This window comes from Plectropomus leopardus, chromosome 21 (assembly GCF_026936395.1).
Source record: "Plectropomus leopardus strain MGB_pleo_1.0 chromosome 21, ASM2693639v1, whole genome shotgun sequence".
Lineage (NCBI taxonomy): Eukaryota > Metazoa > Chordata > Actinopteri > Perciformes > Serranidae > Plectropomus > Plectropomus leopardus.
In genome coordinates, this window is record NC_142196.1 from 14283726 (window position 1) to 14309439 (window position 25714).

Here is a 25714-nt window from a genome sequence, read left to right on the forward strand (position 1 = left end):
CTCTGCTCCCATCTTCCCCTTCTGGCTGCTTTGCTGTGTCTGGCTCTGTGGCGACAGGTTGTAAACCAGAAGGCCAATTTCTGCTGTCACTGTAGCCACTTAGGCGGCCATTGCTGTGCCTGAAGGCCGTGGCACTTTAAACTGCGGGCTGAATAAAACATTTAACTCTCTGTGCTCACTCATGCACCCTTTCTCTGCCTTAAAACCTGTAGCCTCTCTTCATTTTACCTGTTCCTCAACCACTCTGTCTGATCTCTGCACTCTCTCACAGCATATTTCTGTTATGTACTTCTGTGGAGGACAAATGAGGATAACCTACAAACAGCTTAATCAGCAAAGTTTGCATGGTATTTGCTAATTTTTTTAAGTTCATTATTTGTTTGTAAACCTTTGGATATTTTGAACTGACCCATCAGATAGATTCCTTGTGTTTTATGAGTGTGAATGAGGTTTTGGTACACGTCTGGGTACCTTTAAGGCTACCAGCCAAATTACATTGGTACAACCGAGTTCTGATTCACGTTAAATCATTAGGTGTCAAATTTTGGTACGTGAGACTGGGTGACAGAGTGACCTAGAGTATAGAGTGAGAGATTACGTCACCCCTATAGCTTGTTTGAGTCACAGAGTCAGGGCAATGGTGAGCCGAAAGTGATTGCAAGTGTAGTTACATTTTTTTTATAAACTCAACACAGACAACAGTCATGGCAGTATTTGTAATCAAAAGATCAAAAGCTGGACACTCACAAGCTAAACTTCACCTGAAGCATTTATTTACGCTTCAAGTCTTTTTATCAACAGTGCAGGTGTGAACATGAGGTTGATGCCCAATAAAACTACTTTCCTAGATTACTACACTTAACCGCTTCTTCAGAAATGAACGTGACAGTGTTCCCACACTACGCCCTGTCACTCTAAAATGTTCTAAATAAATGATAAAATGTTTTACATAAATAGTAATGTTGAAAATGAGAATTTTAGACTTAGTTTTTTTTTACACTGAAATTACATTTTTGTCATTAGAGAAAGAAAAGTGCTGAAAAAAGGTTTCATTGAGTACCGTAATCATTTCTTTCTTTTAAATGTCTTTTTATTTGTTGACAATATTAAATAAAACAGTTACTGTACAGACAATTTTTTTTCCCCTCAAACAACATTTACCTGCATCACAACACATTCATCCCATCAAAACACAGCCAAACACACAGATACCCACAGCCGACCACAGAACACAGATTCTAAATGATCTATGAATAAACTAAAAAAGAAAGGGCAGAAAAAAGGAAAAAATAAAATAAAATAAAATAAAATAAAATAAAATAAAATAAAATAAAAATAATAGTAGAAAATAATAATATTAATAAGAATAAATTAAAATATAAAATAAAATTAAAATTAAAATAATAGTAGAAAATAATAATAATAATAATAATAATATTAATAAGAATAAATTTTAAACAATACATTTATAGATACCTCTACAGAAAAGATTATTTAGTACCGTAGTCAGTTCAAATGTGAATCAAACCCTACTGTGATCAGTCAGGAGGCCTTCATGTGGTTGAAGGATCTCTATCCTGGGCAATATGCTGGTTTGGTCTTGTTAGCATAATGTTACAAACGTGAGTGTCAGGCAAAGTAGACACTAAAGTTGAAAAGTATTGCATAAACCACCACCGCTGCTTAGGTTTCGCTTTCCTCTTTCTCCAGCACTAAAAGTGTGCAGATAGGTCTGCACCGTGTTTGCTGTCAAAACTTTCGCCGTGCTAATGCTAACTCTGATCTCTTTACTGATAAGTCTGCTCTTTGCCTGTGTTGTTGAATCTCAAACTTTAGGGAAGTGCACAGATATTGCCCTCTTCAGTAAAAGAATTTGAAAGCACCTCAATAGTGACAAATTTTGCACAAATACAAGTCAGCACAGTAATTTACAGACATTTTAGGGGACATAAATGGAGGAAAAACACATTTTTGAGTCGATGTATGGTTTGAAATGTATGTATATAACAGTTAACAACTGAAATAATAGGAGATGCACGATTTTTATGCTGAAATCTGTTATGCCAAGATATCCACTCCCCCCCACCTTATTTTGGTCTTAATCAAGTCTCTTCTGTAGTGGAATTAACATCATATTCTGCATACTCTTATCATGATAGCCCACCAGCAGATGGAGACATGAATAAGAATGCTTTTTTAATGTATGCAATATTCATTAATTGTGCAAAATAAGTAACATACTTCAACTTAGGGTTGATTTTTTTTTTGTAAATGTTTATTTTGTCAATTAAAAAAGTATATATATTGGTTTGTGATAGCATAAATCAGCATGTTGGCCAATTCTGATCCTTTTTCAAGCCAATATCTAATGATTCAGATGAAGTTCTGATATTATCATGGATCCCTAAAACTAGTCTTTAATATTTATACTGGCCACACTGTAGACTGACAATATATCAATTGTCTGCCCTGCTAAAGTGCCCTTTAGTAAGATATTTAAACCCTAATAAATGCTGCTGACCTGTAAATCTGACCTCTCGCAGAAAAGAGAGATTTTCCTTCTGAGAAATTGGTACAACATAGTTCATATTAGGCTAACACTGACTCCTCAGTATTAGGTAACACTGTTATCTGAATCAAGCCAGTGCATGGAGATTAATAGCCCAGCAGCTTACATATTAAATTGCTGCCAATTATGCAAAGTAGTCAAGAGGCCATTCCTGGCTGTTTGAGCTGCTGGTAGATAGTCTGAGCTCAAACAACTAGGGAAGACATCAGTTCCCACTCTGAGTTTTTTTTGTTGTTGGACGCTCCATCAGATTTCTGTGCCTTTAGCTGGATCTCTCTGGCCACATTCTGCTTTTTATCTGCCAGTATCATCATAGATTATCAGCCAGAAAGACAATCAGTTTCTTCTTTGCCTCACTAAAAACACTTGTTTGTGCCAGCGCTTTTGTAAAGGAGCGTCTTGTTTGTGACTCTGCGTTCCCTTCTTTCCTCGCTGTTGCATCATGGTACATTTAGCATCACTGTGGGTGCTGCCTCTCCTCTCTTCTCCTCCCTCCACCCGTCTCGCTCACTCTGGTTCTTCCTTTTTCTCCCTCCCTCCCTCTCTGGACACAGATTCAGAGCGTGATCTGATCTCCATGTAATGGGAGAGTAATAGGCACTCTGCCTTGATTGGTTGGTAATTTGGGGGAGTTATGCACAGGTGCAATTTGTAATATTTTCAGTAAATTAAATTTCTTTCTCTTCCTCTCTCCCTCGCTCTTCATCTCTCCCTCGCTCTTCTCCCTCCCTCCGCAGCGCTTAACTCAAATAGGCTTTTTTTCTCTCACCGTGTCTCAAATCTCTGTCCTGACTTTCCTTTTCTTCCCCCTTTTATTCGATGCTTTCTTCCCCTGCTCCTTTCTTTTCATTCTCTTTCCCTCCCCTCCCTCCTTAGCTCTTACACTCATTCTCTCTTCTCCTGGCTTGCTCTTTCTCTCCTCCTCTCACCCTCCCTTTCTGTCGCTCTCTTTTTCTCCCCTCGTTTTATTGATGTACGCTCAGGCGCCCATTAGAGCTCCCTTTTTCCCTCTAGTGGAAATTGCAGCATGTTAATTTTCACACAAATTACGGCAATAGCAGGTATCTCTATTTGATACATTATAGCGGGAGCAATCAGAGATAATTGAGTGCCTTTCAGAGGGAGACGGCTGCATTCACTGCCGGCTCAAAGCTGCCCCATTATCGCCTAATCGCTCTTTAAACACTGAATTTTGCCGAACAAAAATTCTTGTCATAATTTTGCTTAAGTGTATTTGGAAATCACAGTCCTTTGAGCGAGGATAATTGAAATCAAATCCCTTTCACTGGAGCTGACATTTCTACATTTCCCTCCAATTGAAATTAATTTCAAAAATTGAGCATGAATATCTTCAAATAGCAGGCAATTATGCCTTTCAATGGGGAGAAATTACCGGTGCTGAATCGTTGGAGGCTTGCGGGCGAGAGCACCAGTTAAATGCCTTTGTTTCCCGCCGTGTTTGCCTAGTAAAGATTTACATATATTGACTCATTATGGTGTCTTGTGAAGCTGATCGGCGTGACTACCACAACCGGCAATAACGCTCATCGCATCTAAAAAGCTCAAGAGTTTTAAAGCCTTGTGGCCTCACAGCTGAGGGAAAATGTATGTTTGTTTCTCTCCGTCTCCCTCCCTTTCTCACTCCCTCTCTCTTTCTGCAGCTGCGGTTGTGTGTGGGCTCGGATATCGTAGCTTCACTATTTACAACGCGTGTTTGCTGCTAAGCCGGAGCATAGAGAAAAACGTGTGAGGCCGAGGCCTCGTTTGTCGCTGTTGCTGCGATATTTTCTTCTGAGCCGTATCCAAGCAAAAGCATTTAATGGTGGTAGTTTTTCAGCAGACTTTTCATCCACTATCAACTCTGTGTTTTTGTTTTTGCACCATCTTTCCTCACATAGGCAGAGACATATTGTCTGACTGACTACCTTTTCATTAACTGCTTCACTGGTGTACTTGAGCGACAGTGTAGTGCTCAAAAGTTCTTTGGAGGTCGGATGTGTGTGTGCATGTGTGTCCCCTAAAAGATGGAGACAGGTGTTTTTAAGACTCAGAGGAAGTCTTGAGTGCTCGTTTCATTGTGTGAGACATTTTAGACTGTTGCTCTGTGATTTGGATCAATTTGTGCGATTTAGACTCTTTTTCTTATTTCTTACTTTTCTCCTTTATTCTATACATCCCGTCTCCATTCTTGCTTTCTTCTATCACACACATTTCCCGCTTCCTAACTGCATGTGTACATGCACCCGGGATGTGCACATATGTGTCGGGGGAGTCAGTCGGGGAAAGAGGGAGGCAAAGGAGCAAGGGGTACGAGGTGGGGGCTGGGGGGTCCTACGCTCCCGGGAGAGAGGCAATTTCACAGCTGGTTTGCTCCTTAGGCAGTCAGGCTGAAAATGCTGCAGATTTGTGGAGCAAATTGAAATGGTGTCAGTGCAGGAACAAAGCACCGAGCTGAATGACGAGGTAGGCGTGTGTGTTTTGCAGTGTGTGTGTGTGTGTGTGTGTCTGTGTGTGAGTGTGAGAGAGAGTGAGGTGGGGTTGAGGGGCTCTAAATTCAATAACAACCCTGTAACATTTTAGCCACGCCTTTCTGACACCTGTCAGTCAATCAGTATGCAGCGTCTGGCCCGCCCACAATCAGCATTATATTGTTTGAGTGTGTGTGTGTGTGTGTGTGTGTGTGTGTGTGTCTTTGTGTGTGTGTGTGTGTGTGTGTGTGTGTGTGTGTGTGTGTGAAAGAGAGAGAGATTTTCAAGAGAAAGAAGTGGTGCGCAGTGTTTGTGCCGACCGAGCTTGTTCAACCTTGGCAACCGTAACCGAGGCTCCATTATGGGATGTGCATGGTTTGGTTGTTGACTAGGCAGTGCATCAATGGTCAACAGCTGTGTGTGCCATGTGGACAGCCATAGAAAGCCATTAAACACATATACACACACACACTCATCACATAGTTTGCATTTAGTTGCATTAGATACTCTTGCCACTTGATTACGCCGCAGCAGTAAAAACTGAAATTACAATTACGCACATTGCCGATTGGCAGGTATAATGGGCACACACAAACTCACTTCACTCTCACTCACTCACACTCACACAAACACACAGGAATTGTCAGGGGATTCTTCCTGGTGGTAATAATAAAGCACTCAGCACACACCTGATGGCAGTGTGGGGTCGGGGCTTAGCGTGCCCTCTCCAGCGTAGCAGGGAAATGACGAGCCAATAACTGCAATTAAACATGCAGTATAATGGCTAATCAAATTGACAGCCTCGGCTGTTCGCATGCCTCTCTCACAATGGCTTATCACAACAAACTATTATGAGGGAGGGTATTTCAGGCCTGATCCCCTCTTTTCTTTCTCTCTCTTCCCCACCGTATCTCTATCTCTCACTTCTTTCTGTATCTTCTCTCTTTCTCTTTTTTCTTCTCCTCTCTCTCCCTCCCAACTCTCTGTCTTGCTTTTCCTCTCCGTGCCCCCCCTCCCTCTCTCTCGCTCTGGCAGGCTGTCGTGTGGCTCCAGTTAATTGCAGTGGAGATTAACAAAGCAAGCAAATTTGTTTTCTTGCTTTACTGTGTCACACAGAGGAAGGGAGATGTTTTCAGGGAGGAGGTATAGTCGCTCAAGTCGGGTACGCATTCGGAGAGTGTCGTTCACTCTACCTGTTTCTAAAACTGGTAAATGAGGTTTATTAATCTGTTGCCCTGTCATGGTCTCAACTCTACACCAATAGCAGACTGATATAATGAGGATTAATAACCTAAACAAACAGGGAAAAAAATGAATTAGTGGCACTGTTGATTAGTTAACCATATCTAACAAGTGGTGAGTATACTGGTTCCTGTTAAACTGGGCCAAAGGCAGTTTGATGAGTAATGCTGCATTCACCACCAATGCAGAGCCCCTTTAAAACATGCTGGTTTGGAACAAGGCGACTGCTTGGCCTGTGGTATTTTGCAAATACAGAAGTTTTGAGTACTTCTTTCACCACTGCCATTACCAGTATTCCCAGTTAGAGAAAAGATGAAAAGTAAAGCATATGTTTTCCCATGGCCCCCAAATCACTAAAATCACCCCTGAAAAACACACCACATAGCAGCAACTCATGGTCAAAAACACTGGTGAAATAGACTCGGCAGAGGTATTTTCCAGTTAGGGGTATTAGTTTCTTGACATAACCACTGTGGTTATAAAGTAGGGCATGAATTTAATTAGTGATGGTATTCTTCCTGCAGTACCGTTATTGGTGTAATAGTTAGTACGGCAAATTTACACACGTTGAGTTGCTATGGCAGAGTGGCGCTGCTCCTGTTTATATCTGTTTGTGCTTGTTGACTCCAGGGAAGTGAAGAAGAGTTTGGTTGTAACATGAATATAATTCAGCGACCAGCTAGTGAGAAGACATCTCACTCTGTTGGAATGTTTAGGACTACGAAAACACTCAGTCCACGTATGGTTGTACGGTGGTGTTACAGAGTGATGCACCTTTCTGTTAGTCTTGGGATGCTTAAGCCCCATGCACCAGACAACACCCAAGTTTAATTTTGCCCTGTAATCAAGTTACTCACAGAATTTATATTAATTATCAAGAGCTGATTTGACCGGCTGCCGACATTTGTCATGTTAACTGCTAAAAACACAACTCTGCGTGGGACAAAAAGGAGGAACTACACTGCGCTTTGCTTATAAGACAGAGAAATAACTAATTTCACACTGTCAGGACTTCTGGAGACAATATTGTATTACTTTTCAGATGTGACTTCCGGCCATGGTGGCATTTGCAGCAGTTTTGGCACCAGTGCTGACCTTATTTATTGTACTGCGAATCAGCCATGACATGACTGATTCAAATTAAATACAGGTTTTCTGTTACTAATATAATTACACATTCAATTCAATATTATATTTGTTCACCTTGTGTTTGTCGCTGTACCAATGTTTTAATGCGTGTTGTTCTATGTGTTTTTTCTGCAGTACTCCGAGAAGGCTCTGTACAACCAGCTCTGCTTCTACAGGTTCATCTTTGACTGGGACTACGCAGTTGCCAAACTGCTACAGGGTGACGAGAAAAGTAAGACAATGCACACACACATACATGATCAGGTATGTCACGGTTTGGTTCATGCAGCCAAAGCAGAATACATGGTTTGTAGACTGATGCACGTAATGCGGGATCAAAGTTTGCACGCACAAGTTCTGCCCAGAAACCTTAAGCTGTTTACTGTTAGCAACGTGCTGAGGTTAGCAATGCACTATGATGAATACAAATGTAACGCCAGCGCTGGAATCATAATAAAAGTAATAGAGGATTATTTAATTAGCACCTTTAAAAACAGTTGACAAAGTGTTTTGACAAACAAATCAAAGCAGAAGCAAGATAGCCCAAAGATGATGTAACAGTTGAAGCCAAACAGTAATGCCGAACTAAAAAGTAAATACAGTAAAACATGAAATAAAATAAATAAAGCAATGAATAAAAAACTTAAATTGATATAAATACATAAAATAATAATAATAATATGGAGGATCAAGACAGGATTAAAAAAAAGACAACATAACATAAAATCAAGTCTAGAAAAATTAGATTAGTTTTAAGAAGTGTTTAATAAGAGGTCACTGATTCTACCAACCTTGTCTCTTATCTCACTGAAAAGGATCTGTATCATTCTGAAAGGTCAGCTTTTTTAAAACCAATGCAGCCTAGTTCAAAACTTTGAAAACAAAAATCATCATCTCATCTCTGACATGAATTTGAAGTTGCAAACTCTCTGTTTCTGTGTGTCCCTTTGCGCCATACTTTGTCCCCTCTCAAAATCTGACCGGCAAAAGCCTGGTCACCTTTAGATTTAAGCCTCGACTTTGGAACAACACAAAAGAACCTCACATGAGGATCTAAGGTTGTGAACAGGCTCAAATGAGGTCTACCTGCCAACCGCGGGTTTGCGGTCAGCTACAGTAGGAACTGAGTGGGAGTTATGTATAAGATGTTGATGGTGTGTTGGCGTCGCTTCACAGTTGTTGAGTATGTGAATGGAAATACATCCAACATGCGAACGCACATCTGATGGTATCATCCAGATGTGCCAATCAGCAAGACAAGGAAAAATTAATTCCTTATCCCCTGCTGCTTTCAAGCAGCCTTAAGACACAAAAGCAAACGGGATAAAAAAATATCTATAAAAATACTGAAGCAAGTGGCATTTACATTGACATATAGCCAAGATGGAATTAATTGAAACACTCCTCCCAAATGCACAAGATTTATTTTTTAATATTATATGTATTTAGTATGCTCTGTTTCATAGCATAACAGATGCTTTTTAGTTTTATCGCTTGTTTTGACCTGTTGCCTTTTGTGAAGGTGTTTGTTTAGTGTTTGCACAGTGTAAGCCTTATTTTTATAATGACAATAGTTGTCCAGATTCTCTCAATCCCCAGCAAGAGGATTGTATGTCTTTGGCATTAACATCTGTCAAAAATGAATGAAAAGACACAGAAAAGTATCTTTATTCATTTGCTGTTGGTTTTTTTACACTGTACCGGTCTCAATCTCGTACTGAACTGAGCCTCATAAACCGGGGTTTGAACCCAATCGTGATTTCTGTGTGCGGTTTTGCCCTAATACATGTTGCTTGTTACTATACTCAACGTCAGATCTTGTACCTAACTTTCAAAAGTCTTTTTTTCTATTTGTTACAGGATTGATTTCTAAAGTTTTGTGCAGTGCTCGTTGTGAAAACAGGCTGGCTTTTTTAAAAAAATTCTATCATTTTATTCATTTTTTTGCTGTCTTATTATTCTGCAGTACCGCCTTTGGAACTGAAATCAAGTTACTAGAACGGCTATTGAAGTTTGAATTTTGATGTCCTAACAATGCTTCCTCACAAATACACATACAACATACCATTAGCAATCAATGGCTCAAAGTAAACCTTTTACCCAGGCTACACTTATAGTATTCACCAATGATGTGGCACACACACGCGCGCGCACACACACATGTAGCAGAGTATGGGCATTGGATATGGGGAGGGGGGTTAAGGACATTCAGCTCCTCGAGTCGACAGCCCTAATTTAGGAGACGGATTCAATCACACACACATACAGAATGCAAAACGCTCCAATCACGGGAAGAAAGAAGGAAAGAGCCCTCCATCGCTCTCCCTCTACCCTTACCCTCACTGTCCATCTCTACTGCTTTCTCTCCTTTGCTCACTCTCTCCTTTCTCTCTCTCTCTCTCGCTCTCTTGGACAGGCACTCGTTTGGCTGTGTTGATTGAAAACAGGTTTTAGATTTGGGGAAATGATAGGGGGAGTAATGGGCGCGCTGACGAAAGGATAGCCCTTCTCCTATAATGGGACATGGAGCGTATATTTCCCCCCTTGGACTCAAATAGACGCTACTCCAGCGCTCTGGGCGCGCTCAGTAGGCGTCAGCCACAAGGCCTCTTTACCCATAGTTCTCCCTGATTGATGTCACTTGATTAGAAAGGGCCGCTGGGCCGAGTGATTTATTTATTTGATTAAATATTTATGTATGTATGTTATTTATGTATGTATGCCTGAATTCAGCGACTGTGCGTGCCAGTCAGGACCTGAGTGAGGCAGCAAAAGAGTGAGACAGCAGAGGTAAATATAACGTGTAATCAACAGATGACCACTCAGAAGATGGAGGGAGCTGAAATGGAGGGATTGGACTGGTGTAGAGGGAGGGGGGACGTGAAGGAGTACTAACATGATTATAGCCTCCATTTTTGCTTTCTTTTATTTCTGTCTTCGCCCAGATGCAAGAAATCATCGCCAATCAATTCTTTGGCCTCCTCCTTTCTTTATGTCCCTGTGCTTTTTAGTGTTTTTGATCCGCGCTTGGCTTTCTCTTCTGATATTCAGTCTTATTTTGTTCCTCACAGTATGTTTTTCACCTCACGGTAAAACACTGGTTAAGTGTGCCAACAGTTAACTTTACATATAGATGGTACAGCGTACAATAAACGACACAGTACATTGTTATGGAGCACTTCAGCATCATGACGTGATGGCTGGAAGCATTTTATAGCACTGATACCAGATCAGTGCCTTTCACCAGGAATCAGACGTTTCACAGGTCCCGTCTGTCGAACTTGATATTTCAAAGTCAGACACGTTAAAGACTGTGCAGACAAAACTGTAGACAAGCTGTTCCCAGGACCTTTCCACATAAAGTTACCCCCACTGACACATGCAGTATTATATTTCTTAAACACAGCCAATACCAAAGCTCATTAACATACAGGAAACATTTGTCAAGAAGTCACCTGGCCTCTTAAAATTCCCCAGATCCCAATCTGATCGATCAGCTGTGGGACGTGCAGGTACCACACCATGTGGTACCAAGTATCCAGAGGTCCTGTGTCCATGTCTTGACAGGTCAGAGGCCCCACCATTGGTCAGACTTGGCTCTGACCTGTTGAGGCATGGGGAATTCTGGGGAATTTTCAGTGTGGCATGGCACATTGTCCAGCTTCGGGGGTCACTGACTTTGGCGAGTGCCATTGCCATGAAGTTGGGGTAGTTGATCTGTGATGGTGTTTAGTACCCAAGGTTTTCCAGCAAAACATTATAGTATGAGGCTTTGATCAATGTCACTTCACCTGTCGGTGGTTTTAAAGTTTGCTGAAAAAGCAAACAATGTAGTCGCAGTTGCGGAGTGTGAACTGGTGATTCAGCCTGATTTTCTCTTGATGGTGAGAGGAGTGTCTGAGTGGACCGTATAGGGTCATAGATTAGGGAACACACTAGACAGAAGGTCCTGGAGGGTTTGGATCACCCACAAGCTCTGGGTTTAAACACTACAACATATCCAGACACCAGCATGTTTGCTTTTTACTGGCTCTGTCAGTTGAAAAGCAACTACCTCCCTCTGTTCCCTGAGCAGCCAGTCCATCAAATCATCACCCTTTCTGTTTTGTGGTTTGGTTTCCTAAACACAAGACCTTCACTTTCCCTACATCGTCCCAAAAAACCTGTTTGAATGACAGAATATGGTGCTACATCCTGGCTGCAGTACCCAGCACCGCCCAGCACTCTGCAGAGTTAAGATTCACAGCAAGTTTCCACTGGTGTCACAGGGATGGTGACAAAAATGTGTAGCACCACTAGAGTAACGGAAGTTTGATTTAAAATGTGTTTTCAACAACATAAAGTTAATCAGTCTTTAATGACAGACTGCGTATATGATGCAGCATTAACTCAATGCCATGATGGAGAACAATAGGGTAACATTTGCTTACAGTTGTATAACAGCTCTACTTGTAGTACCCAGAATATGGCCTGGATGTTTTTTTTCTGTGTTTAGCAGCAGATATGGGTCACTGTGTTGTTGATAAAGTGTTTACAGTGTTCGACTGTATCAGTTAATCTTGTCTGGCAACTATGACAAACCACTGTCTCCACCAAATGATTGATATCCAGCTCACATGCACGCTCATGCCACCTCTTTCCTTAAACGGAGGAAGATGCATGTATACACACACTCACGCTGCGATAAAATATAGGTTTAAGGTGTTATCCCTCAGTCCTGGGGCAGTAATACCCCATATTACTGCATTACACACCCAGGGGCCACACAGCTCAGATTACAGGGAAGAGACATACAATCCTATACACGCTACTCTACTCTGTTGTGTTGACTCTGTGGGAGTGTGTGCATATACCTATAGAGATTTATTAGCACACATTGTTGTGTCTTTCTGGGGGTGATAGTGCTTTTCTAAGTGAATGTAAAAAGCTTCATTTGATACTAGAAGAGCTGGTTAGACACTACAGTGGCAAGTTTCAAATGCAAGTGAACTTTGCTTCGTCCACCACTTTTTAAAGATCATAAACAGTTAATTCTGGTCATCGCTGGTCTTAGTATGTGAGTTTTGGCACAGGACTGAAAGTTTTCTTTGTCTAAAATAAACTATAAATTTATTTATTTATTTATTTATTTTTTAACAAGTCCATACAACCTCCATTTATTGAACGCAAAAACAAGCACCAACTCTCACCAGAGTTCACTTTATTCAGCGATGGCAGAAAACATAAAGCAGTGATACACAACTTATGGCCTGTGGGCCAAATACGGGTCCCGATAGTGTGCTAGTTGTGCCAGAGTGCATAAAATAGCATCAAAATAGAGCTTGTTTATAAAAAAAAGTGCCTAGGCAGGATCCCCGCACACCCCGACAGAGGTCATAGCTTAGTCCCTAATGTCCCACAATCTTATAAATATGCTAAAATCCTAGATACATCCTTAAGATTCTAGAAATGCACTAAAATCCTGGAAACATGCTAAAATCATAGACATGTCTCAAAATCCCACAAATGTCCTAAAATCCTAGAAATATTCTAAAATCCTGTATGTGGCTGCTGCGATTGGCCCCTGGCCTCCTGTCGTTTTGCAAAAGTGGACCCCAAGCAAAGCCAGTTGAGCATCTCTGGCATACAGGCTGTGTTACCTTTTCTCAAAACACCTACTGGAGATCTTATCACCTTCTATTTTTCAATATAAGAACAAAGGAGCTCACTGACAAATACATGTGATGATCTGGATTTGCAAAAGTTTTCCTTCCACTCTTGAGTTGAGCCACACCTTTGCACTGGACACGTGTGCATTAATCCACAGTTGGAAATAGTCCCAACAAATACACTATTTTCTCTTGTTGTGCATGGTGTTCTGCTGCTCCGTCTGTGCCCAGAGTACACTCTGCGCTATGACAGTGTGGTGAAACGAACGGAATAGAACGACATATATGTTCCAACAGCACTTCTATTGAACTGTCCATCTCAGAAAAATATAAAATCAGTATGTGGTGGCAGATCTTTTAATCGTGGTGTGCCGCTACAAATAAATGTATGTGTTGGAAACTGTTTTTTCAAAATATAAATATACAATTTTTACCTATTTTTTAGAGGTTTTTGATTTCAGTAGGAATGAATGCGGTTGAGATTGAGGGCAATTTTCAAAGCTATAGGTAATTTTTTCTGGTACAAAGTCAGCAGGTGAGTTTGTTAACTTGTTGAGTTTTCCCCTTGGTTCAGTTTCTTTTTTTTTACAAAAACAGCTACACAAGCTTTTAGTGATGCATTTAGTGGCACTCACACCCCCAGACACATAAAACCAATGAGCTCTGCTCAAAGCACACCTGGCTATGGATGCTTTTAGCTCAAACATGGATCACGTCCCACCACAAATTAACCGCTCCAGAATTTGCTCCTGACCCAAACTGAGCCCACTTCCTTTAGACTTGGTGTGGTTCTTTTGGTCTGCATCCAAGTGCAACTGCTGTGTTCAAATCTGCCCAAACTAACCCATGATTCGTTTACCAAGGGGAAAACAAACCAGTGGCCAATTCAGCCAGACTAAGCAACACATGAGCTTCAGACAGGCTGAGAAGGTCTGAAAGTATTCAGAGCAGCTAAGGTGGTTGGTTTTGATCGTTTGATCAAACTATTGACAGTCATCTGCCTCTTCACTGAATGTTTGCATAGGTATTGTATAGTAAACTCAGAGAAATATGAGCTTAGATAAAATAGTCATAACGTGCAGTAGCTTTACACCCATATTGTTTGAAATTCATCTTGGTTTTTATGGTTCGTCCAGCCCCTCAGCAAAGTCAGAATGTGTGCGTTTACATGTGTACTGAACATACACAATAAAGCACAATAAATAAAAATAGCTTGACATAGAGGATCTCTGAGTCAACGCTGAATGTAATTTGATCAGCTTGAATGTGTGCGCTCACTGCGGTGCTACGCTGCGTTTGTGTGTGTGTGTGCACATTTGCAAGCCTGTCTTATCTACATGTATATTGCATTTTTGTGCCTGATTGCTGCAACTGAGTAAAACATGGAGGTAATTTCATCCGCTGCAGGAGATCTCTAATAGATTATACACACACACACGCACACACAGAGAAGCACACACACTATGAAAAAAACATGCTGTCCGTTCCTTAGCTGGGAACATCCCATATCAATGACTTTCAAATCATTTCATGTCACTTTTCTTCTCTCTCTTTCTCTCCTGCTCTCTTTTACCCCCCTTCCCTTCCTCCCTCTCTGTCTATCTGTTGCCTTTCTCTTCCCTCCATCACCCCTCCCCTCCAGGTCTCAATCTTGAGTGTGGGCAGTATGATTGCGTGTGTGAGCAATAATGTAATTTTGCCGCATTGATAAAATATAAATTGTCCTTGAGCTGCGCTTTTCTAATGATCCATTTACCGACAGCTTCCCTGCCACCTCTCAGCACTCTGCATTCGCTCCTCTTCTACCCTCCCACTCCTCTCTCCCTCTCGCTCTATCTTCCTTCTCTCCTCCTCTCCCTCTCCATTTTCTTCCCATCTCTCTCTCTCTCTCTATTTCTCTCTCTCCATCTTCCACTCTCCCCTCCCTTTCTCCAGCGATACAAAGCGGGGTGGCAAAATCCGCGGGTGCGATTGTCAAATCAATTATTCATTCTGTGCAATTACACTCACACAAAGAAGTTTCCCTGTGCTCCGAGTGGTGATTAAATTAACTGCTATTCCAGCTGCCCGTCGCCACCAGCCTAATGGAATATTCATGGAGGCGGCCGACGGAATGGCCGATCTCCATTAACTTCATCATGCTCACTTAATTACAGGCTTGTTATTGTATTTACACCTAGTTAGAGCGTGCAGAGCCCCGATCTACTCGTGCCCAGCACCGCCAGAGTATGCGTGAGTGTGTGACAACACCTAGTTAGAGCAAAGATAACCCCTGATACACTCACTGTGCGCGTGTTGGTGTGTGTGTGTGTGTGTGTGTGTGTCCATGTGAATGTGTGCATGAGGAAGAGAGATGATGTCTAATGCAATCAATTAGGCAAAGTTTTTTTTTAGGGATCTGAAGCTGCATTTGTGTGTACAGTATGCTTTCTATCCATGCATCATTTTCTATCTTTTATTCCAGTCGACATCTTTCTCTTGTTATTTCCACTCCGCTCCTTTTTTTTTTTTTTTCCTGCACGTCTCGGCCTTCCCAGCGCCGCCGTCTCCCCTCTCTTCTCTCCTTCCGCCTCACGCTCGCTCTTTAAGGGAGGCTATTTATTTGAACTGCACTCCCCACTGTGCTCCGACTTGCAGCAAGGTCTCTCCCTCTTTCTTTTCCTCTCCGTGACTCTTAAATCATTCTTTTATCTGTTCGCCACACAGTGATTGAGGTGGAAAAAGAGAAAGGAGTGAGGAAGGGGAAAAGGGAAGAGGAGGGGGAGAATTATTTTCTTCTACCTTTCAGAAATGATGACATGATTGCTTTCGCTTGATCATGCATCATCACCCCCCTTCTATACCCTGGATAAATAGACTAGTTTGTCTCTCCCTGCCTCTCCTCTTCCCTTTTTTCTCCCTCCATCCAGGTCCTTGCTAACATGAGGATCATCTGGTAATAGTTGCTGCTGGCGTTTAAGTCAACCACACCGTCCTCTGTGTACGTGTGATTACTGTTTGACACATGGATGTTTTTGAGTCTCCATGGCTGTGAGTTAGTGTGCGTTTTAAGTGTTTAACTACCACCAATCGTCCGTGTGCATGCTCTTTTAGTGTGTGTGTGTGTGTGTGTGTGTGTGTGTGTGTGTGTCCCTCACTGTTGATCTCTGTGTATCTAACCTTTGTTCCCTTGGGCAGTCAGTGGGCTGGTATTTATCCAGCAGCCACTAATGCAGCGGGCAGGAAGGACGAAGACAGGAGATAGGGCTGTGGAGAGGGTGAGGACATGACAGCCGGCCATATGGACAGTCTGCGTGTCTGTGTGTGTGTCTGTGTCTGTGTGCGTGTGTGTGCGTGTGTGTGTGTGTGTTTATATACAGTATGTGATCTTGATAAATAATAAGTCACATTTTAGACAAGTTCTAAATTTGTTTGCTTGCAGCAAAACACTTTAACTCTTACCCTCGATATTCAAGATTTGGACTACTGATGAAACAATTAGTTGATTAATTGAGTATTTTACAATAATTTTAAACAAAACAAACAATTTGGAGATGTCAAGTAGAGATATAGCTTTTGGTGGGTGATATGGCCAAAATCTATCACAGTGTATGTCATTTTATATCATGGTAGTGCTATATATAACAGTAATTGTTCTATAAATTCAATTAAGAAAAGTTTTAAATTAACCATACCGTACTTCACCGAATTATTTTTTTTTAACTTTCATACAAACAAAAAACAGTTGCCTCACCTGAGACAACACTTGAGTTAAAAACAAGACTGAAGACAGTAAATTAAACTGAACTAAAATTATTTCAAAATTAAAGTTTTATGGTTCCTGAGAAAAATAATTTCAAGTGCTTTAGATTTTTGTATTTAAACTTCACTCTCCTCTTTGTCTGGACAAATTACATTACCTTGTGAGGCAGCTGGATTAGCGAAATCACACAAAATCCCATGATAACCAACCCCGAATAGCTGCTGTAGATATGGTTTTGCCAAATCTCTATCGATGGACACATTTCTACCATTGCACAGCATATACCATCACATTGCCCAAGCTTAATGTAGCTGCAACTAACTGTTTTTTCCTTAACGATTCATCTATGATTATTTTCTCAATCAATGAAATGTTTGGTTTATAAAGTGCCAGAAAAAGAGGTGAAAACCCCCCTCGCAATTTTCCCAACAACAAGATGCCGTCCTCAAAGTGCTTGTTTTGTGCAGCCGTCAGTCTGAAGCCAAAAAGCTTCACTTTACTTTCAAAGAATACAAAAACTCTAGGTATTCACATTTCAGAAACAACAGCTAGTTCATTTTTGTCATTTATGGGGCAAAAGTTTCTAATTGATTATTAATACAGTTGAATATTATAGCCAGTCAGTGTTCTGTTGATCGACTAATTGATTAATTAGTTAATTAAGCTCTAGTTTTAGCTCTAGTTGCACTCCTAATAAGGGTACTGTGGTTTTCACTGTTCATTTTTCATGGTAACTAGTTATGTATTTTTTTTTATGTGTTTACAGATCTACAAAGCCTTTGCATTTCAGGAAAAAAATGTTATAGGGATTATAAGTGAATCAAAGAATTCTGCACTGAGTTCAGGTGCTGCTAGCAGCCTCTCATTGGTGGGTTTTTCCTGGGTTATGTTGCACATGTACATATAGTAGCAGTACTTTTTACACGTGATGTTTATAGGGTTAACACCAATTGCAGCTTTGCTTAGTTGAGATGTAAATTGACGTTATGCCTGTTAAATGCAGATTTATTAATGTCTGACTTCACGTGGACAAACATGGGAAAGACCAGGACTCAGGACACACAAATATGAATTTTGTAGGTAGATATTTGACATTTCCTCAAAAATGTGTGCTGCTGCACACATTTTTTACCTCGCTGACCTGAGTGACACCTGCTGCCGGCTTCAATGCCTCCCTCTTGTCCACCATTAAACAAGGGACCAACTCAGGTGCTGTGTCCAGGAACGAAGCCCTACCTGCAGATGTAGTGCGGGTGCTATTCTCACGAACATTATACTGTGAAGACATAAACCAGCTTTTTCACGTCATGTTCCCTGACAGCCAGGTGGTTCTCAGATTTGCATTTGGTAAACACAAGTGCTCATATACATTATGTGCTTTGGGACTGGCTCCGTAGCCTCTTTTAAGGAACTGACTTGTAAATTTGACCTGACATTTTTTATTTAACGTTATACACTGTCTTTTCAGAGAATGTGTGGTCATGAAAATTTTCCCTTAAATTTATGGAAAAGTTGTGGAAATTTATTGGTCAAAATGTGTATGAACACTGTTTTTACCAGAGGAATATCTAAGGAACAAAATGTTTTAAATAAAGTAAACATGTAGAAAAACCTAATTCATATCCAATATGAAAAAGTGGAATAAATGCTGTAAAATCAGGTCAGTCATATAGAGAACTAAACTTTCTCCCATTTCCATTTTCCTGCTTCTTTCCCAGTGACCTCTCCAGTCATCACACTATTATTCCTGATGTAGCTCGCTGCACTCTTTGGTATGATAGTGTGTTATTACTTGGTTTCATGATACTTTATCTACACTTGACGCTCCAGTATAATATTGTAAAGATTTGGTTTTAGTCACCACCCTGCCTGGGCTAGCAGCTCTCAGTCTTCTCTCTGGCCTTATTACAGCCCACCCGAAGGGATAACAGGGACAAGATATTGACTTCATGCTCTCATTGGGCTTTTCTATCGATCCTGTGATCCTGTGTGTGTGTGTGTGTGTGTGCACATGTTGCCATCGACCCATCTGTCCAATTCTGCGATGCCCCTCAAAGTGATAGCATCACTGGTAGATAGCATTGGATCTGTTAGCTCTCCAGTTAAGGGTGAAATGCTCCTCATTGTTTATTAGTGATCAGACAAAGCTGACATGCACGCTGCTCCTCTTCCAGTGGGACTCTGCAGAACCTAATCACAGATGTGGAGGGGGTAAAAGTCATCCAGGAGTGAATCATTCACTAGTTTGAAATGCACACGTCCCGCTAATATTGACGTTGATGCAGTTGAGAGAGTGATGATCTTCCATTGAGCTCTGACAACTCTTCTCTCCTCTTTTCTTTTTACCTCCAGAGAGCTTGAAGCTGTGGACCAGAGAAAGAGAAGTGTATCGGAGGCTGAAGGAAGTGCCGGACAAAGCCTTGGCCACCAGCGGCTACTCGGAGATTAACCTGGCCAAACTCTTCCAGGCCTTCTCCTCCCTCAAGTAAAACAACACACACACACATCTGTAACGACAACACCTGCCAAGAAGCTCCAACATCTGCCTCAAAACAGGACTTTTGCACATTCAGTCACCTCTTTTCGGTTTCCGAATATAAAGCAGGGTTTTAGGCCTTGACCTCTTTACCCCTATATCATCTTCTCTGAACCTAATGGGCTTGTTATGTCTTCAAACCCAATCACACCTTTCCCTTTCTGCTGTTTCCTCACATAGACACTCATGACTTGACCCCATCACCCTGACTCTGTATGGTAAAGGGGAGAAGCAATCATACCTAAATGACAGTCTATTGTGTGTGTGAGTGTGTGTATGTGTAGGGGGGTAGCTGTGCCCAGATGTGCGCAAGCGTATGTGTAAAAATGACCTATCCTCAGATCAGCCAGTATACTCCAAAAGCCGCTAATTAGCCAATGATAGTGACCCCGGCCACTAAGACCACTGGATGCCTGCAGCGATCGGACACTTGCTCTGATTACCACCATTCATCCCGTATGTGTGTGTGCATCTCCGTGTGTGTGTGTGTGTGTCAGATCAGAGGATGAAAGAAAGGAGTAAGGAGGATGCAGGGAGTGACGGGGTGAGGGAGGCCACACGCGCTGCTCCCTCGCTCTTTTGTCTCCGTATCGAACAGCTGATCTCCTTCTCCTCCACTGCCTCTGTTTAACTGATGCCGTTTCATCCTTTTCACTCTTTCTCCTCTGCCCTCCCTCCGCTGTGCAGATTGTGTTTTAATGCCTGTGATTTTCTATGTATCCCACTTGTATCGCTCAGGTGGGTAATGATTTTTGTAATGACCAGAATATTTCGTGTTGGGTATTCTGATATTGATGAGTACCGTTTTGATACTAAACCTCAATAAAAAGCTAAATGGATAAGATGTTAATCTTGTGTTATTGGAATGTGGGGTTGACAGAAATGGGTAGATAGATATTCTGTAGTGGCGCTACACTCTGTAATACATGAAACATGCCATAAAAATAAAGTTTATTATAAAATAATTAATTAAAGATAGCAAAATCTCCCACTTTTAAATTGCTGGATCATTTGGTTGCATAAATCAAGCATTCCCTCACTTAATTTGGTGCCATATTTATATAATTTGTCTCTTGATGCTGAATATTTTTCTAAGCAAATCCTACCAAAGCAACAAAACCAACAATGGAGTGATGCCTGTGTGGCCAAAACTTGATAAAGTTAGGTTTGGAGGGAAAAATCAGTGTACAGTGTGCTATTGCAATATTTTGAGTGGCTATATTTTATTGAGGTGCCAAGTATCTTTTTTTATTAATATATGAATATTGCAAATAAAAGTTTAACTTTTGATAGTCTACAAGAATAATAATCTAAACTTTTTTTTATTGAAGCTAAATGTATCTAGTGGACTAAAAAAGCAATCGAAGTGATATGAACAAATCTTTATTTTATTAGAGAAGACAGACGTTTTCTTTGGGGGACATCACTTTCAGTTGAAATAAGATAGTAAATTAACATATATCACATTTTTTGCTATGCCATGCTCTTTGACGTTGAAACAATTTAAATCAAAATAATATTGTATCATGACTTTGGTATCAAGATAATATTGTATCATTGGGTCTGGAGATTCCAACTCCTATATAACAGTATAATTAATTCCTCATGCAATATAGGCCTACATTAATGTCCAAAAACTATAACATGCTAATAAGCTACATGTTTGCACTGGGTGATGGGTTTCTTCACTGTCATGAACCTGAATTGATCCCACATACGTAAATGTGATCATAGATACTCACTTGTACACCAAATGTGTATTATAGTGTATTGTTGCACAGCTGTAAATAGTCTCCACCTAAGGCACTGTTTGAGTACTGTTTGTTAAAAGCTACAGTGCCCAGCTCATTTAGGAAAGTCATTTTTTGCCTTTTTTAAAAATGTATAACTGTATATTTTCATTTTCAGAAAGAGCAAATGGACTTTGGGTCCGAGAACCACAGAAAAGCAAAGAAGTCGTATGTAAGTATTAAAAGCTGGACGCAAATATTTTTGACAAAAAGACTAATATAGAATATCACCAGCTTTATGCTTGAAATACACAGATGGATTTTTACTCATTTTCTGGAGAAAAAAAACTACTGATTCCAGTTGGGTTTCATTTATTTCTGATTAGGAGTGAATAGTTGAGATAAAACCCCTGTTATGGTATTTGTAATTTTCTATCAGCATTGTGGGAAATCGATTGAGAATTGTTTATGAATGAAACAAGTCAGGATTGTTTGCTTTTGTCTAATACAGTGACTTGAACACCTGTCAGATTAACTTGGTTCTGAACATAAATGCACAAATATTAACATTAGGAATTAATATCTTCATGAACTGAATGGCAGAATGTACTATGGTTGATATATATTGTCAAATTGCCTTATATTCCCTAAAAACTGTGTATATTTCCTCTGCTCTAGTTAACGTTAAGCCGGTAACTCGCTACATTAAGTGTTTCACCATTTCCATCCAAGAATTCTCCTTTGTGTTAATACAGTGGAGGGATTTTTTTACTCCATCCTGCCGCGTGCATTTCCATAAACACTGCACGCCTCACAAATCACTTCAAACCACTGTGACTTGTGAAGGCAACCTTAAGTGGGCTGAACACTTAAACCATGATTCACTATGCAATGGATAGAACATGCTGTGTGTGAGAGAAAGTGTCTCGGTGCATTTGCGGCCTATTGCTCATAACTTTACATATTTATTAAATCATATCAGCTTCAACACTTCTCCCCACAGTTGCTTAGCCTGCTGGATTTAATCAGCTGCAGTAGATATGCTGCTATTCCCACTATACCAGGCTGCAGGTTTTTTAAGTGAGGGCCCCCGGTTTGTCTTGTAAACCCACACTGTAAAATCTGACAAGTTGCTTTTACTTTTTTTTAAAATCTAGGAAACAGATTACCTTGAAAATGTAAGTAAATCGAACTTTTAGTCCTAATTTATGTGTACTTTATCACATAAAATAAGACAATAAAATTATTACTGTAATTTTATCATCCTCTACAACATCTATAGCACATCTGTCCATCCTGGAAGAGGGATCCCTTCTCACTTGCTCTTCCTGAGGTTTCGACCATTTTTTCTCCTTAAAGGGTTTTTTAGGGGGAATTTTTCCCTTATCCACTGTGAGGGTCCAAGAACAAAGCAATGCCATATGCTGTATACCCTCTGAGGCAAATTGTGATTTTTTGATAATGGGCATTATAAATAAAATAGACTTGAACTGACTTTATATCTAATATTAAGTTTACTTAAAATTTTGTCATATTTGCTAAATTTTGTAAAGTTCATGCAACTTAAAAATGACAAGTTTAATTAAATCAATGTTTCTAAGTTCTAGCAACTTCAGTTAACCAAGTATACTGTGCTTGTATGCAACTGTATTCTGCCAGTTGCATACTAGTCAATTATATTTGTATATTTTCAAACAGAGCTCACAGATCTCCTAACTTCATCTTTGGCAAAATCCTCTTTGTGATGATCAAGTTAAATCAGACTAACTTAGTTTACTGAAGGTGCTAACACTTGGAAAGAACAAGAGAATGTCATTTTCAAAATTAAGTAAATTTAGCTAAATTTTAAATAAACTTAACAATTAGGTATAAAAGAAACAGAAATTAAGATGAATAGTAGCTGTCAGTGTTAATCCATTAATCGCAATATGATTAAGGTCTATACATGATTAATTTATTAATCGTCTGCCGCTATTCGTGTCTTTAAGAGGCTGTACCGGGCTGAGCTTTAAAGTTAGTTGGTGATACTTGTATCATATGAAACTAAAAGACATGAGGAATCCAGTGGTGTCATAACAAGGATGTCATGTTAGCTTTTCAGTAAGGGTTAAATAATGCCCCAAAGTTAGGCAAAATTTTGGTGATGGAAAAATGGCATGACCATTTCACAGGTGTCCCTTGACCTCTGACCTAAAGATATCTGAATGAAAATTGCTTCTATGGGTACCCATGAGTCTCCCCTTTCCAGACCACTTTATGCTCATCCCATGCAGTTTTTTTCTGTCATTTGACTCTTAATCAAGAAAATGTGGTAGGAATAGATTTAGCTAGTCAATATGGACTTCAAAGATGTTTTGAAAAGTCAAATAAAATAATTGAAAACGTGATGAAAAATTCGATTAATTAACTATTGAAATTCTGTAATTATCACGGTAATTAATAGTTATATTTACATTTCCGAGATTATTTAAAGTAAAATCAACTTGTCAGATTTTTACAGTGCAGTCAGATGGAGTCCCCGCATTAATTCGACCCAGCTAAGCTAATAAGGTCGAACAAGTCTCTTTGTATTGTCGCGTTAAGCTTTATTGCTTGTCGTTTTGACCAGCGATGTACAAGGTAGGCTTTGATGAGGGAATTAGTCCCCTATTCTGTCCCTGTTATTCATAGCGCGGTGGAACATACAAGCAGCAGAGAGGGTGTCAAAAGGAGAGCTGGTCCTATTGCAAAGTGTCTCCCTTGTTGGAGCTGAAAGGGCGGTTATGAGACGATAAACCGCTTAATACACTGAGCTAATTGGATGAGAGCAAGAGAGACGGGGAATTAAGGGGCGATCCGAGAGGGGAGCGGAGTGCCATGGCCCTGCTATTCAGGTCTTTCATCGGGGCCGGTTCTCCGCCTGAGGGGGGGGGGGGGGAGGAGGAGGAGGAGGAGGAGGGAGTTCATCAAAGCGCCTTTTAGAGCTCCTCTCTCCCGGGGACTGAGTGAGGACTGATCCGGCTGAGGCTGTGGAGTGATTGGGCCTATTCTCTCAGGCAGGGTCGTGGTGTGAGAAACGAGGCCCCGGAGAATCCAAAATCACGGGCCAAATCAAGTCCAACAGCTGGAGAAAGGAGAAAGGAGGTGATGAAAATGGGCAACATTTTCTGGACACCTGGATTAACCTGCGAGAGGCGGAGGCAGCATTAACGCTCACAATCCACCAAATCATGTAGATTTTTTCTTTTTCTTTTTCTTTTTTTTTTTTTTTTTACAATTTGCAAGAAAACACCGCGTGATTGGACTCCATTCACTTTTTTTTTTAATATATCAACATTCATTATCATGATCATTCATGCAATAAGAATCCCCAAGTGCAGGCCTGTCTTGAATGAAAGAGCACACATCCAACAAGTGTGACTTTATAAATCCAGAGCCATTGCCCTGCGACAGCATTTCAATTTTCTCGCCTTTTTGCGCTGCAAAGAAAGTTTAAGCCTCGCTCCCAGCAGGTCATCCGCCTCCCGGCATTCCCCAGATATTAGGGACAAATTGGTTTGCCATTCATTAGTTATATTCACAATAAGATTAAAACTCCCCCGGACAATCTCATCAAAACCCTATAGGGCCATACAGGGGGAAAAACACACACGCTCCACTGGGCTTGAGCAAAAGAATAGGAATTTTAAAAAACATGGAGCTCACACATCGTGGATGGTTTGCGCGCACAGGAGAAAATTGGTTTTTTATCTTTTTTTTCTCCTCTGCTTTTTTTTTTTTTTTCATTTTTCTCGAAGGAGCAGCTGTGTGACTGTGCGCATAAATGTGCAGAGATATTCCTCCACCAGTCTCTTATCGGATCTAATTCTTGCTTGTTTGGACTAAATTGAGTGATTAACAGGTATAGGACCTGCAGTAAAACAAGAGCGCCGGAGGAATAAGAAGAGGGTTTTCACAGATGCAGACAATAAAAAAGAGGGACTACATTAATCCGCAATTTCACGCGATTTGCTCGGGCACCATAGATGGGTCAAACGGAGGAGAATAAGCATTGATTGCTGTAATGGTGCTGCATTAGTAGTCAGACCCAGTGGAGGGGAGAGGGGGTGGATTTGGGGGAATTAACTCTACGAGGTGTGTGAGTGAAAGCCGTTTGATGAAGTGGTTTGTTACTTCATTAATGACAAAGGGGACTCGCTTCCATCGACACGGCATTACAGATGTTAAGACCAATTTAGCGCCTTTAAAGGGGTTTAAAGGAAGTTTTGTGACGGGCCCCCCCAGATAGAGTGGGCGATCTAATTGAAAACCCCTCGCCATTGTCGCGCGTTTCACATGTTGGGGATTAAGCTCATGAATATATGGTCAGTATTTTGTCAACTCCGCTGAAGAGGATAGACGCACGCAGCGCGCTGGATTATGCACCTAATGCATTTTCTGTTATTCAGGTGGAGCAGTACGCCTCCATCTCTGCTCTCTGCAGCGATAAATTCCTCTTTGGAAAATGTTTTCATCCTTCTCAGCAGGCATTTTGAACATCTGACAACTCGCCACTAAACTCGGATGTTTTTATTTTACATTCCTGGAGACTAGTGTTATTAAAATTATTAAAACAGTTAATGCATAAGAATTTGTATTATGCAAAATTATTTAATGTAAGACAGAAAACACA

General features: G+C 40.7%; 1 protein-coding gene across 1 annotated transcript in view; it reads left to right on the forward strand.

The window, feature by feature from the left end:
- Positions 1–20175, forward strand: part of pola1 (polymerase (DNA directed), alpha 1) — a 64218-nt gene extending 44043 nt beyond the window's left edge. Inside the window, exons 36-37 of the mRNA XM_042510657.2 lie at positions 7543–7639; positions 19150–20175. Coding sequence (XP_042366591.2) covers positions 7543–7639; positions 19150–19286 — 234 coding nt within the window. The 3' untranslated portion in view covers positions 19287–20175. The remainder of the gene's footprint in view (positions 1–7542; positions 7640–19149) is intronic.
- Positions 20176–25714: the final 5539 nt, after the last annotated feature.